General features: G+C 42.4%; 1 protein-coding gene across 1 annotated transcript in view; it reads right to left on the bottom strand.

The window, feature by feature from the left end:
• Positions 1 to 15,384, bottom strand: part of mtor (mechanistic target of rapamycin kinase) — a 75,405-nt gene that overhangs the window by 15,812 nt on the left and 44,209 nt on the right. The window contains exons 30-37 of the mRNA XM_068752653.1: positions 13,858 to 13,997; positions 10,965 to 11,065; positions 10,379 to 10,494; positions 8,077 to 8,154; positions 7,263 to 7,370; positions 2,665 to 2,790; positions 2,081 to 2,212; positions 1,078 to 1,193 (exon numbers count right to left, since the gene is read on the bottom strand). Of these exons, the coding sequence (XP_068608754.1) occupies positions 1,078 to 1,193; positions 2,081 to 2,212; positions 2,665 to 2,790; positions 7,263 to 7,370; positions 8,077 to 8,154; positions 10,379 to 10,494; positions 10,965 to 11,065; positions 13,858 to 13,997 (917 nt within the window). The remainder of the gene's footprint in view (positions 1 to 1,077; positions 1,194 to 2,080; positions 2,213 to 2,664; positions 2,791 to 7,262; positions 7,371 to 8,076; positions 8,155 to 10,378; positions 10,495 to 10,964; positions 11,066 to 13,857; positions 13,998 to 15,384) is intronic.

A 15,384-nucleotide genomic window follows, 5' to 3' on the forward strand; every position in this document is an offset into this window, starting at 1 on the left:
AAAGTACAAGTATCAGAGTCGATGTGCATTTTTAACTGATTTTTGAATCCATAAATGGGTTTTCAATGTTAAAATTGAATATTTTTTCCTGACCTCATTCTGGATCAGATCCCGAAGGCATTTTGCATGATAGTTCATATCGGACCTCTTTATGACTGTGATTTTTAGTGAAAAAAAAGCCTCCATTATAAGTAAATGGGAAAATCAGGATTTTTTTTGCATCCAAATGGTTATCCAGAGCGCTCTCAAACTTTAATGGGATTTAAGTTAGACCAAGACCCATCTTCCGATTCTTATTCATCAACATTCATCCGAATTCCTACTAACAAAAGCAGAACCTCCTTGGTGGAGGAATCGACTCAGCTATGAGACGGTGCTTATTAGAAATCTCTATCACTGTTATAATACACAGTAGGTGGAAACGCAAGTGTACCCCCCCCCCCCCCCCCATCTAAAATGCGATACTATACACAATCCGGTTCCAATCTAGATGACATTTGGTGGTAAGATAGAGAACGTCATCCTACACGATTGTGTAAAATTCTATAAACATAGGTCAATCAACTGAGAAACATATTTTGAAGCTCCATTGACTGTAATATTAATGAACATTTCAAAGTGATCCAGAATCGAGGATCTCTTCTGGATCAACACCAAAATGTAATCATCTGTTCCAGGTAACATTCCCAACACTTCCTGAAAATTTCCTCAACATCCATCTAACTTTTTGAGTTATCTTGCTGACAGACAGAAAAACACCAGAAAAAACAGAACCTTCTTGGAGCAGGTAATAAAATCAAGAGTCAACAACATATCCCATCCTCCGGACCCTGAACATACAGTATCGTTTATGACTCTGCAGCACTTTTATGACTCTAGAATCATGGCCCCTATTTTTTTTATATACAATGGCAAATATGAAAAGACTTCAGAGTCAAAACTCTCCTTGGGAAAAAAATAATTATGGGAAATCTTAAGTATTTAAAGGGATAACCAATTGTGGTTCATCTAAATGTAGTTACATTTGGGCGCACTTCCTGTATAAAAGGTGCTTAATGGCTGCAGAATAGGACGAACCTGGCCATGAGCTTGTGGAGCTCCAGCTTATGCTGTTGATCTTCAGCTGCGATGGCGTGCTGGGCCTGCTGCTGCATCCCCTGCACAAAGTGCTGCATGTGCTGGAAGGCATCGATCTGGAGGAAACAAATATTGATGGGAGGTAAAGGATCATTTAGAGGAAATGTTTGGACATTGGGATTCTAAAATAACTGCCTGAAAACGATCAGTGATAACGTGAACAGATTCATATCTATGCTGACCAACACGCCGTCCTCTCAGACATCACCGGCGTGCTGGTGAAGCTTTGCCAGATGTGGCACAGATTTATGCTTTTTCATTGATGTCCGCGCACTCAGAGGGAATCTTCTGTTGTCATGGTCACGCTGTTTTTTTTTTTTATTCTATGAGCTCATTTTGTCTAATGTTCTATTATTTTCCCATGAAAAAAGGCTGTGAGATCGACGGACAGAAATTCTCATTCTGGAAATGAATGTGAAAATACCCGTCTGGCCTTTATTTCTTTGGTTTTTATTTTCATAATGGGACCGGTACCGCAGCTGGCCTGAGCAGCAGTAGAGCTTACACTCCCACTCACCAAAGCCCCCTAAATGAGAACTGGAGCTCTGGAGCACAGCTCAACACAATACACGTGTGTGTATCTGTGTTCAGGATTGTAAGGAGGACAATGTGTGAATAGATGCACGTGTATTGAAACATACGGTATATGATGCCAGCGCGCTGCTGGTGGCGAGGCCCTTTGGCTGCACTCTTATCCCTCCTAGCTCTTGACATAACCCTAGAGTTGCTATGACAACAGCTGTCCTGTTGAGCAGGTTGCTAGACAACATTCCTACTGCTTGCTCATGTTTGGATTTTCGTGGTTGTTTGTGTCACGAATGGGAACAACAGAACATTTCCCTGTCCGTTCGTCAAGTATGACGACGAAACAAAAAAGCAGCAAATATTTACAAACACGAGTCGTTCTCCTTCAGCTGAACACAGAACGTCTGTGCGCTCCTACCTTGCGGGCGCTCTTCCACATGTACTTCATATAAGCGTAGGTGACGTGGGGGTGGGCTGTTGGCAGAGGGTGATCGAGTTGCTTGGAGGGGTCGACGCCCAGCAGGAGCACCAGGGTCTTATGGGCCAGTGCCTGTCAGGATGAAGAAGGGCGACAGAGGCAAAGGGGGGGGGGGGGGGGGGGGCATAATCATCTTCAGCGGGCTTCTTACAGAACTTGATGAAACTTGTACTTGTTACTATGTAGTTAAGTTTGTTGATTGATGTTGTCTAAGAGCATCTTGTTTATCAGTCCCTCACGACTCTTGCTGTGTGTGTGTGTGAAAAAAGTGAGGAAAGAAAAATTGGCCAATTATGTGGCGTCCCTCTTAATCAAACAGAACGGTGTGGACAGAAAGATGGAACACTGCGCTGCTTTTAATTCCACATACTTGCAGGCTCAGGTTACCTTCATCTACTCCACCCCTAAACGGGGCGACTACCCTTTTCACATTGGCTGGCCTGATCTAATTGTCAATGACTGATTCCTCCTGAACGTTATGGGATTGGCAGAACGGTTTGAACACATGGATCCAACGCACTGACCAGGCGCCCATTCTTGCCACATAGGCTGGCGTACTTCAGCCAAGTCCTCATGTCTTCGTGGGGGCTGATGACCAGCGATCTGACCATCAGGATCCTTTGCCAGTCCTCTACGATGCGCTGACAGCCCTGGAGGGACAGACATAACAGGAACACGGGTTAAACAGGTTAAACGCACTGCTCTTCTGTTACTGCCCTCAAAGAGTGGAGCCCCGGCTGTAAAACTCGTGTGAAGGAGGGGGGGGTGCAGCCTAAACCCTGGGGGGGCTACTAGTGCTACTGGCAATCCTGGTCTCCATTTATGTCCACATGCCACCAAACCACACACGGACAAGTGTATGTGTAACAGCCGACTCCTTCTATTAAGCATTGTCTTAGACACAGACAAGACATCGCAGCTAACCTGGTCTGTTTCACAAAGGAGGACAGTGGTGAAACGTGATTCTAATTACAAACACCACTACAAGGTAGCGCCAAACTAACTCTGATGGCCACTAGCAACGACAAATATAGAGCTCAGTATCTCACTGGAAACACTCTTACAAGACGATGTGTCAGCCATGATGGTTTCAGGCACTTCAAACCCTTTCATTAAGAGATGACTTCATCTGTAATGTTTTACTCTTGCCGCTTCCCTTAGATGGCAAGACAAGACAAGCCTTTGAGTAGGCTGTTGGAATCTGGGGTTGGAATCAAATACTGCAGTTTCATAAGCAGGCTTCATATGGCGGGGATAAGAGCCTGAGCGCAGATTTAAAAGCCCGAAAGAAATGACGTGCAGAGATCCCAAAGACTTCGCCTTTGAGACATCAATGACGACGTTCTGCCGAGAAGCTTGGAGGAAGTGCCAAAGCTCGGACAGCAAGACCGAAAAGAGCAACTGGGTTCCCTGGTGGAATGTAATCTCAAATGTTTACTGCGTAACCATGTGACTGCTGGTTTGAATTTGGTTGTCTGTCTGTTAGTAAGATAACTCAAAAAAGTGCAACGGACGGATCTTGATGAAATATTCCGGAAAGGTTGGTGATGATCCAGAAAAGATTCTGGATCCTGGATCACTTGGGAATGTTTGTAAACATTGCAGTCAATGGAGGTTCAAGATTTGTTCCCCAATATCTCGGTTGATTATTGACCGATGTTTAGGGAATTTGACACAGTCACGTAGGGAGGGGGGGCCTCTCTCTCACCACCAAATTTCATCTGGATCGGATCCAGAATGAGGTCAGGAAAATATATAAAAATACAAAAAACTGAAATTCACTTTTACTTTTCATGTTTGGTGTATAAAGATACCAAGAAAAATTTAGAACCTTTTGGTGATGATCCAGATCAATCAATCCAATTAGGAGGGGAATGAGCTGCTTGGCAGAGGCCTGCGCTCTCCGAGTGCTTTTTTCGTTTGCCCATGAGGAACTTCCACCCACATATCACTTCATTTGAATGTTTCAAATATTATAAAACTTAATTAAAATTCATTAATGAAGCATTTTCAAACAAGAGACAATCAGAGATTGCAGACCCTCGCCTCCAATAGACTATTGGATCTTGTGAGACAGTAAACAGGGCTTCCGGATCAGAGGGGCCAAACCTGCGCTAGCTTGCTGCTCCGGAACGGGAAAAGATACAACTACAAATGTAACATAAATTAAACTAGAATGAACTATGAGTGTGCACACCAAATCTGAAGTCTCTAGCTCCAAAATTTAGGTCAGGATGGACTCCTGGAAAATGCAGATTTTAGAAAAAATTAGCTCTTAGATCCGGATTGTGATCCGGATCCGGCCAAAATTAGTCATGGTCATAGACCTTTAAGGAGTACTTATGTGTGATTTTTTTCAGATCCATACTGCCATATGTTTTGAAGAAATTAAGAAAAGTGTCAAAAAAGTGCCCTATCTCGCAATGTTAAAGAATCCTTTAAAAAATTCTAGAATCTGGATCCAGATCCGGATCAACGCCATTCTCGGGGAGGACTGAGCCACGGACCGAACCTTGCTTCTGTAGAAATTTCAAGTCGATTGGGTTACTAGTTTTTGAGTTATGCGCGTGGACAGACAAACAGACCCAATTGCAATACGCTCGCCTCCCCTTCGGCGAGGGTAATTAGGGCCATCTCTGTGAAAGGTGCTAGAGAATGAGTTCGTATATGGAACACATCCTATTAAAGTTAGAGGCAAACTGTGGTGTAAAAGGGCACATTTATAAAAGCAGCCCAAGTCTTGAACATCAGCCAGGTTCTCACAGGAACAGCTTTGACACATTTACCCACAAGTGGTGGGCTGCGGTGTTTTCATATGCTCTTTGCCATGCGTCTGATCCTGTGCTGGGGGGGGTGGGGGAGTAAAGGAAGGCAGGCAGCAATTCCTTGACAGATGTGTGAGGTCAGCTTCCAATAAAGCACCACAGAGAAAAGAAAAGTGTCAAGAACTGCCAAAGCTCCAGCTCTGGTGCTGGCATAATGGTCCCTGTCTGTTTGCTCAGGAGGATGCCCCCCCCTTTTTGATCCAAAACACCTTCACCAACCAACCGCCATCTGATTTAAATGGGAAAAGTCAAGACGATCAAGAGTATCTTCATTTTACTGCAGAGGGATTTGAGAGTGTGTGTGCGGTTTCCTTCTTAACGGTTACCATCATTTTAGAGAAACCTTTGAAATGTCCCAAGGAAGGGGAGCAAATTACTATAAAGAAAAAAAGAGTTGGATTGAAAACAATCAGCTTCATTCTGTCTTTGACAAGCTTCTCTGAAAAGGCAAGACATATACGACACCTAAAAAAAAAGTCTCAGCTTTTGCAGTTTGTGCATCTGTCAGCGCCCTAGCTTTAATCATGTGAGCACAATGCTTCCTCTATGCACTGAATTGCTCAACGATGGATGGTTGCTTCTTTTTGAAGATCATCAAACTGTCTGGCATAAATCTACAGCCAATGTTTGAAAACGTGCCATTTTGTTTCCTGCTTTATTTATGCTTTCAAAATGAGTTGAGTCATTTTCCCAAACAGCCAAATCCAGTGTTGCCATTACTTCATTCAGACTCATCACTGACATTCTGCTGCGTGTCATGGATACCTCGTCTGTGTATAGTGGAGTCCTGTGGGTCAGACAAATACAACCTTCATGGTCTCTGGCTGAATCTGCCGTGCAGAACATTTGTCTTGCACTTGTAGCCAGGGAGGTTTCACAGACACTGGCTGCGTTTACATGGACACAATTTCATTAATCCGATCAGAGTTCGGATTAAAATTATGATCGGATGCACTGTGTTCATGGACCCTAAAAATGTTGATCCGATTAGGAGTTCATGCATCACACTTTCGATCAGAATAAATTATTTTGACATGCACAACTTTACCAAATATACCAGACATAGTAGTAGAAGAAGCCGTAGCGACTTCCGTTGTAAACAAAACATCGCTCCGCCCTTTTCTGCTTGAAACGTCAGTGTTATTTCGCTCATTTTTCCCGTTTGCGCTGATACTTTACGGTACTTTAACATCTCTAGTAACGTGTTTGTCTCAGATATTGACCAGTTCTGTCCGGTTATTAAACAGGGTTATTATTATTGGGTTTTCCAAAGGCCTGGGGAGGAGATTGGATTAGTAAAATGCATTATGCATGCTGTATTAACATGAGAAGCCTAGACATCATGGCATCAAGGGTTAGGAATGGTGCATCTGCATCACAGATCGAAAGATCATCAATTAATCTGATTTAATTCTTTCCTCAACCTACATTCATATTTCATTCAGCATGAAACTCGGGAACTTCAACATTATTATACGAGATCAGATTGCATTTGTCTATTTCTTAGGGTTTGTGGTTCGCACAACCTCCTGTCTCGTTATCTAAGCATGTACAATACTGTAATACATTTTGTTTTAGTATTTTCTTTCACAGTGTATATACAGTGGTTGTGTTTGAGGTTCAGTTCTGCTTTCTGATTATGGCTCAGTTCACTGACTGTATGCCCCCAACTCTGTCCTGTGGTCGCAACCTGAGGGGCGGTTTCACATCCGCGGATCCAAACCAGGGATTGGGGTTCGGTTCCATTGTATAATTTTGATAGTTGTTAGTTTTGGTTTCAGAGTCCCTCAAGATCATGTACCGTGCATGATCTCCCAACACTGGACGCTTGATTACCCAGAATTCTTTCCAAATCATCCCAGAAAGATGTCCGTGGGGATTCTCCAGCAAAATGTATTCAAGCTTTTCCTACAAGACCAGCTGACTTCATTCAAGGAAAGGGTCTCCTTCTTAGAAAGGAAAATTGTCCCCGTCATTTGGAGACACACCACTTTTTCTGACGCCATCATGCACCTTTATAAACTGTTCGTCTGAGTTTCCCTTATCTTCAGGTTGTTCTCATATCCTCATTTAAAACAAGGTAAGTTCAATGAACGTAAATCAAATGTTTCAGGGGTTTAATTTTTTTTTTCATCAGATCCCACTGCCATTAAAAATATATTCTCATCTTCTCCTCACTACAAATGTATTTCTACTTCCATTTGTTTTTCTTCTCTTGTTTGATGGACACGGAAGCCAGCATCTGCTTTCATCTATAGGTGAACCCGTGTGTGCTTGTCCGTTTATCGTGTGCTTACCTGAAGCCTCTCCCACCATGTTTCCCTAATGATGTCCCTCCTCTCTGGGACCAGCTTATACTGGATCACCTCCTCCAGCTCTGACAGCATTTGGCAAGACACCATGGCCTACGAAGCAAACCCACAACAGGCACGGGAATGTTATTATTTTTTTACACATGCACTCATTCATATATTTGTAAAATGCAAAGTTGTTTTGCGTGAAATTAATAGAGCACAATTCTTGTAAGCAGCTCTGCAAATGAATGTTTTCAGCAGCCCGGTAGACCTGTCATCATTTGTCGGAAGGCTGATGGCTGTATTTAAGTAATTCATAACACAATTCCTGCAGAAACGTGTTGGCTACTGCAGCTAAGGTGTGTACACGAGATCAAACAGGGACCCAAAGTCATTGCTTAGCTAGATTTGCAGGAGAGTAGTGCTGTACATGCATAGATTAAAACATAAATAAGTGGAACATATTTATTTATTTATAAGAATAATAAATAAACACAGGAAACAAATATAGAATAAATACAGAACGCTCCTAAGGCCGCTGCCTCAACGCCGTCTCGAACGCCAATAAATAAAATCGGGTTTTCAGTCTCTTAAAGGCGAATAGAGGAGGGGATTGTCTGATTGCAGTGGTCAGGCTCTGTCGCCTCTGAACTTCCGCCTAGACATCGTGGCCTCGGACTTTTAAAGAAGTTTGATCAGACTGATATATAATAACATGTAAACATTAGCTGTCTTGCTATGGCAGAACCCTTTGATCAATGAGGTGATCAAATGTGCCATGTGTTGATCATTTTTGTTGTCTCAAAGAAACACTTACCCCATAAGCTCGACTGTAGCTCTCTCCAGCCATGGCCGTTAGCTCAGCATCCAGCAGGTCTCTTGCTTTGTCAATACACTGCAAGAAATAAAATACAAATGAGAGATCATTTTCATGAAACATGAAGTGCTTCTTCTGTTTTTTTTTTTTTTTAATTGCCTGGCATTGGCCAATTATGGTGTAACTGTTAGATAGCATCAACATGAGGAACGCAACTTAGGTACTGTTCTTCAGAAGTGCTAAATAGCAATAATGTTAATAGCATGACCCCCCCCACCCCAGAATGCACCAAGACACAATGTTGTGTTGCTTTAAAACCTCATGGTGACGAGCTGCTTGTGGTTTAAACCCAGGTAATAAAAACACTGAGCAGAGCAATGAAAGCACGTTGCTTCTCACTTCAGCGTGGCTAAACGAACTAGAATGGTTTAAGGCCTTGCTGATCGTCAAGAGGAGCGATGAATAAACTGTTGAAATCCATACTGTGAAAGTTAAATATCCATGGCTGTGGATGTAAAATGTGTCTTTAAAACATCCTGAAAAGAGAGATTCAAGGGAGATAAAGAAGATTTGAGTGTTTTAGGTTTGTTCATTACATGACAAGTGAAACATTTTCAAATATTTTCGTGATGTTCAAACAACTTCTAGAACTCAATTACATTCACCTGCAATAATTAGATAAATATCTTTTCGTTCCTACATTTTTGTTCCAGTTCCCTAAATTGTTTAAAAGGATTGCTTGCTATGTTCCATAACACGACAGACATCCCAACACAAGAGAGAACCTGGTGGGATTGAAAAACAGCGTGCCCCCCCCCCCCCCCCCCCAATCCAGAGCAGCAAAAGGGACAAACAAGGACACATTTTGTGGATTGAAGTGAGCCGTTTTTGTGGGTTTTCTACACCAAATGTTTTTTGGGAACTGTTTTTAGTGGGGAGATAATACGAAGGCAGATGACTGAGGAAGTTCTGAGGCCAGGACACACAGCTGGTTCAAACCAACTCCCTCCAATTAAACCAATTTTTTGTTTGTGTTTTTGCACCAGCACCTCACATAAGGAGAAGAAGGGGTTATGGGGGAGTGCTTGGGATGAGGTGACGACAAAACTGCTTCTTTTATATCTTCCACTGGAAACCTGCAGCCCTGACGACTCCTGATAAAGGCAGCGTCTGAACCCCCCACCCACAAGCCAATCTCAAACTATCTTAGAGGTTGTACTTGTGTACGACCATCGGTCAAAAAGTCCCATGATGCTGCTTGGTGTCTGTGATGCTTGAAGCCATACCACCCAATACAGTTAAAACCAAGCAAAACACGACTGTAAAGTGAAGACGCCGTGAAATCGGGCACTGGAGGACTCGCTTTACTAGTAGGAGCATGCCTGCCTGTCTACAAATCATTGCTGAAACAGTGAAACCTTGAACTAACATGCATGGCCAGACTCACTGGAGCACAGCTGGTTGTTAGGGGCATAGAGAAATGGAAAAGGACGGCCCGACAGAATCAAAAGCGCTAAAGTGTGAGGATTATCAACCACGTCTGAGCGCATTTGGACATTTAAGCTTTCACCCTCACTCCCATCTGCTTTCCATTTTCAGCAGCCTCTTTGTCGCCAAAAGTCTGCTTTTCCTCTTCAGTTGATGGATAATCCTATGGACCACACCTGGATCTTATCTCAAATGTACAGGAGGAAGGACAGCTGTGGAGGAATGAAAGGGCACAGAGAGCTTGGAGGATGACCCCGGAGAAACCGGAGGAACTGGACTTGAAGCAGGTGTTTACTGGCATCCAGCTCAAACAAATCAATCTCCAGGGCCAATGAGCTCATCCGAAATTCCAAGCTTCATCAAATGAGGAAAACACCATCCTGACCTCCGCCAGACCTTGCTGACAGGCAGACAGGAGGGGGTAACAGGCTCCTTATTTGCTTGAGGCTAACTGCTGCGACAATTTACCATTTCAAGAGTTACATATTTTTTCCATACTAAGAAGGTATCACATAGTAAAAGAAAACAAAGGCCGGCGCGTTTTATTGGGTTTAATGAAAAACCTGAGTTGATGAACAAATCCGATGCCGTCTGGAAAAACCATGGAATTATTTTATTTTTTTCCTTCCTTGCAGCCTTGGTTTAAATGACTAAACGTTCATTCTTTGTCATGAATAACAATAAAAATTCCAGAAACCATGAAGCGAGGTGAAGTCATGATTCACGTAACGTCTATACAATGGACTTATGATGCATGTCGAACAGGGGAGCACTTTGGCATTGAGGGACTTTGTGAGTGGTGATGTAAACCTACCTGTTGGGCCAATGAGAAGAGGTCCTGATGCAGGGCCAGCACTGCTCTATAAAATGCTCCATCATGTGTATCTCTTGGGATCATGCACGTGTACTCCTCCATGCTGTCCCACTGCCCTGGAGACAGGAACGTCACAAGAAAACAACTAAAGGCTCACGTTTGCATGGTAAAGCAGCCTGTCGCCCACTGTTACGACCCCAACTCCAAGTCAACTTGCAATTTCAATCTGTTGCGTTCCAAAGATAATAATTAAAGGAAAAGCCTGCTGTCTTAGTGCCGTCTGAGGGGTGTTAGGAAAATCTCGACCACAAACCACAGACCTCTCGGGATGTCTCTGCAGCGTGATCCATGCTTTTCTCCACCATTTCATGTATATTGTCAGTGTTATGACTGGATATCACTTGCATCTGATTATAAGGGGGGGGGGGGATTTGGTAAGAGCTCTTACCGTATTTATTTCTGCTCGGCTTGATTGCATTATAGCCCTGAGTCAGACGGAGGCTGACCTAAATGCTCCACACAGGAAGCCCCACTGACTGTTACTATGTTACTACTCATTTCGGACTTAAAGTATTTGAGCAGTCACCTAGACCCCAGGCGGCGGCGGCAGCCATACGAGCCATCTTGGCCTGGGTTTCCTCGCTCACCAGCGTCCATTCCTCGCAGCACTGCTGGTGCAGCTGCCCCCTGCAAAACAATAGCCACAGGATTCAGACTGCAGAAGAGACCAAACCAAAAAAACTGTGCAGCCAATGTGGACGTCCGTTAATCCGAAACTGAAACTCAGCTACTGTCGTGTTCCCAGGATGATCCCGTAAGAAGAGGCCATGTTATTGTCATGCACGCTGAACTGTGGCTGTACAAGCTGCTAAGAGACACTGTGCAAAAAAAAAAAGACTTGGACCATTGGTAAAGAAGAGTGGAGCTCAATCCCGAGTGACTCGCTGAGTTTGACAACCACAGCAATAGCACGTAAATAAATAAATAAGTCCTTCATCTGGTCACTCTTTTAAAAAAAAGCTCTCCTTCAGCCTAGATCTGAGGATATTAAATACAAGTCAAGACATTACTTTGGTTTTCCCTGTCCCAGACGACAACAAAAATAAATCCTTCACCAGAATACGTCTGGCACAGGACGGGAAGGAGATAAGAACTAATTTCCATCACATCAGCATCTGTTTATTTCTTCATTCTTTCCTTAGATGAATATCTGAAATAAAATGTTCTGCCCCACCAGTCTGATAAAATCAAGTCACCCAACAAACAGACGGATGTTTCCCTGGGGGAGGGGGGGGGGCACCTAACCAAGAACGGGTCTTCATTAACAACAATCAGCGCTGCATTGTCCGGGGGGGATCAAAGCCACCACATGTGGTCTACGTTCAGGATGCTAGAGGAGGAGGGCGGGAACGTGGGAGGGACAGACAGAAAGAGATGGCCGCTTTTAGATGGGGGGGGGGGGAGGGTCATTGGAGTGAAGCCATTCTCCAGCATCCTGGGTATCGTATAATGTCAAAGCAATAAGTGCAAGCAGCTCAGAGACGCCAGGCCTGTGTGTGTCTCGAGCAGACACAAACACAATCCAGTATGAACTCCCAGTTTGGCTCGGGAGACCACCATTCCTATCTTTGGAATTTCTATTGAAAAATCCATCAGTGCAACATCTACTGGAATTACCTCAAAGGAGGCATGGGGCAGTTACAGTGACACACTGGTGTCATATTATAATGGAACACAACATGTGTCCAACACCTGGAAATGGCATTGTTATTTTGTGTGTGCGTGTGTTTGTTTTTTTGTGTAGTTACCTGTTGCCAAAACCCAATCTTCATCTCAAGGAAAAATATTCGAAAGATTCCTCAATGGCTAGCATCTCTATCAGTAAAATGTAAAGAAACAAATTGAAACCTTGAAATGTTATCATATTGTTAATTGTCCCTCTTTCTGTCTCAGTCTGCAGGTCCTTCTGTCCGTGGTGCTGCAGAACCTGGACCTGTGGCCTTCAACACTGATGTCCCTATCGCTAGCATTAGCATTTATAGTTTTATATAGCAGCTCTTTAGTCAGTATTTTGTTACGTTATGTTTTTGTCTGCTCCTGCTCTCTGCGTTTTTGACTCTCATCCTTGTCTCTGTCTCTCCATCACTGTCATTGTCTCGCTGTCTTTCTACCTCTCTCTCTCCATCTCAACCTAACCGGTCTAGACAGATGGTCGCCCACCATGAGCCTAGGTTCTGTCCAAGATTTCTGCCTGATAAAGGGAAGTGTTTCCTCGCCTCCCACACCAAAGTTCTTGCTATTGTGGGTCAAGTTGGGTTCTGTGTTTCCCTGCTGCGCCTGTAAAGTGTCTTGACATAACTTTCTGTTATGATCTGGTGCTATAGAAAAAAAATCTAATGGAATTGAATATTCTTATTCCTAAACACTGCCAGGAAAGAAAATGAATGTTTAAATTAAAAAAAATTGCAGACTGTATGATATGGCAGGAAACAAATATCCATATAATTATTCTGTAAATGGAGTATCTTAAAGTAGCATTTACATTTTTGTCAATCATCACGATTAAATAACTTAAGATGGACATTTCTCGACTAATGGTTACTTCAGTGCAAAACTAGGGTTACAGTTTGAATGGCAAAAACATCAACTGCACTTTTAATATTCTCTCTCACCAGTTTTGGATTACTACAGAGAGGACTGGCAGAATATCTCTTTACCTTAACAGGGAACAATGTGTTCACACGAGTCTGATCTCTGTTGAGTCAAGATCCGGTCAACTTTTAGAGGTCATGTACTGCCGTAACCAACAAAATAGGAACATAACCGCAAAGCCTCTGTACAGCTAAATCGTTTTCTTCTGAAATTCAGCAGCGACCTTGACAACAGATCGCATAAGCAAATGAACATCTGTTTGACGTCACGGGCTCTATGACGAGCCACATACTTGGATCGTTGTGGCATCGAATTACTTTCTTTTTCCCTAAAAATACTCATTGAACAGGGGCAGTCATTACGGAGCGAACCCTCAAATGTGACGCGTTTTCACTGGTACTGTGGCATCTTTTCCTACAATTAGATGCCTGTTTGTGTATCTTGGAAAAATGGAGTCATCGCAGAGGAACCTCTTTTTGGTCTCTTTTTGTTTTTGTTTTTGAGAGACTTGTCACGACCCAATGAACAAGGCTGCCTGCGTAGATTGAGCTAATGAGAAGCAGGACAAGGAAATGCTCACAGCAGGTACACCTACTGAGACACCGTCTTTGTCCGACAGAGCCAAGGTTAAAATTGTTTCTGTACTTTTCACTTCAGAGCAGAAAACGAAATAAGGATACGAATACCATCAGCAAATCTCTCTAATACTGACCATGTGTGTTTATTTATGTGCATAAAAAATAAGCATCAATAAATCTGAGACCTGAAGGTTGGAGCTGATTTGAAAGTATCCCGAGTGAGCCCACCAGAATCCTGACCGCACTTACCACTCTCCCAGGGCCTCCAAGCAGCGCATCCTGCCCAGAATGAGCTCTGGATCCTCTTTGTTCATGTCGATCTTCTTGTCGTATGCCACCAGGGCATCCTCCCACTCATGTAACTTCTCATACCAAGTTGCTTGAATCTCCTAGAAAAAAATAAAACAGCCCAAAAACATTTCTAAATTGTGAAAATGAGTCCATGAGTCTACGTTTACCATGAACCTCTGTGCATTGAATTACCTAGCAAGAGCCCATCTGATGTCTCGACCACAACTGGATACATCACTTTTAGTTCAAGCCTTCCTTTTCTAATGTCTAACTGTCCCTATAATATTTCATAGCTTCCAAACTTAAATAATATATCAATACTAAACTCCTTACATCTTAATGTTGCCCTCCAGTAATAGTAACTTCTAACTATTAACTTATTTTAGAAATAATCAAACGATGACTAAGTGCATCCATCTCTTCCAAATGTGGGTTAAACTGGTGATTCCTGAATGGTATATTAAGCAGGGAAGCCTTGCATCCTCCCACAGGAAAACTTTCCAAACAGTCACCTCATAAACAAGGTTCCTGGAAGCACACAGTGAAACTGGTTTCAATTTGACCCTGTTTTAATAGAGAAACATGAATGCAGTTCACAAAAAGAAGCAAAAAATATGTTTTCCATAGAAGTTCAAATGAATGGAAAAAACATTTTGACTTGTCCTTTGGATTAAAATTGCCCCCTCGTAAATTTATGAATACAGTTTTATTTCTCTGCATCTTCCCATTGTATCTGTGGCAACCAAGGGCTAAATAAAAAAATATACATTTACTGTGGAACGACAGCATCTTCTTTTAGTTTCAAAATATACTCATTGACAGAATCAACCATGCTTGATTTTTTTGGTCTATGCAAGTTTTATTCATTTGATTTGTTCATATTGGATTAATTTCGTGTGTTGTACTTTTGAATCTCAATAGATCTATGCATGTATGTGTGCGTGTGTGTATTCAGTCTGCTAGAATTTGACAGCTTTTTGCTTTTTGTATTCCAAAAAGCAAATAATAATTATAATTATTGTAATGAAGTAATAAAGCAAATCAATGGTGATCAGTTTAATCAATTATTCGTATCTTTGACCAACCACTTATCAAAGATACGACATGACACAATTGAGGCAGAAAAAGATTTTGATGAAAGTAATAACTTATTTTTACTTAATGTGACGAGTCTAATGCATGTCCTTCATTTGACAGTTATTTCATATCTGAACCACAAAATTATACATTCAAAAGTTTCATGCGTCATTACAGCTGGGCATCAGAACATAATTACATTTTGGAGTTTTGGTATAACATACAACATCCATTCCAGTAGTCGTCCACAGTACCTTTGGAAAACTCTAAAATGCAGTCACATAACTCTGGTGTGTGTAAATATTCAGCAAAAAACAAGCATCCTGTCAACTGGATGAAACAGTCCAGAATTCTGCTCTTTGACTTTAACAACTAATCAGCTGAGCAGATGGATTTCCAGAGGCTGCC

The sequence above is a fragment of the Brachionichthys hirsutus genome, chromosome 2 (genome assembly GCF_040956055.1).
Source record: "Brachionichthys hirsutus isolate HB-005 chromosome 2, CSIRO-AGI_Bhir_v1, whole genome shotgun sequence".
NCBI classification, from domain to species: Eukaryota; Metazoa; Chordata; class Actinopteri; order Lophiiformes; family Brachionichthyidae; genus Brachionichthys; species Brachionichthys hirsutus.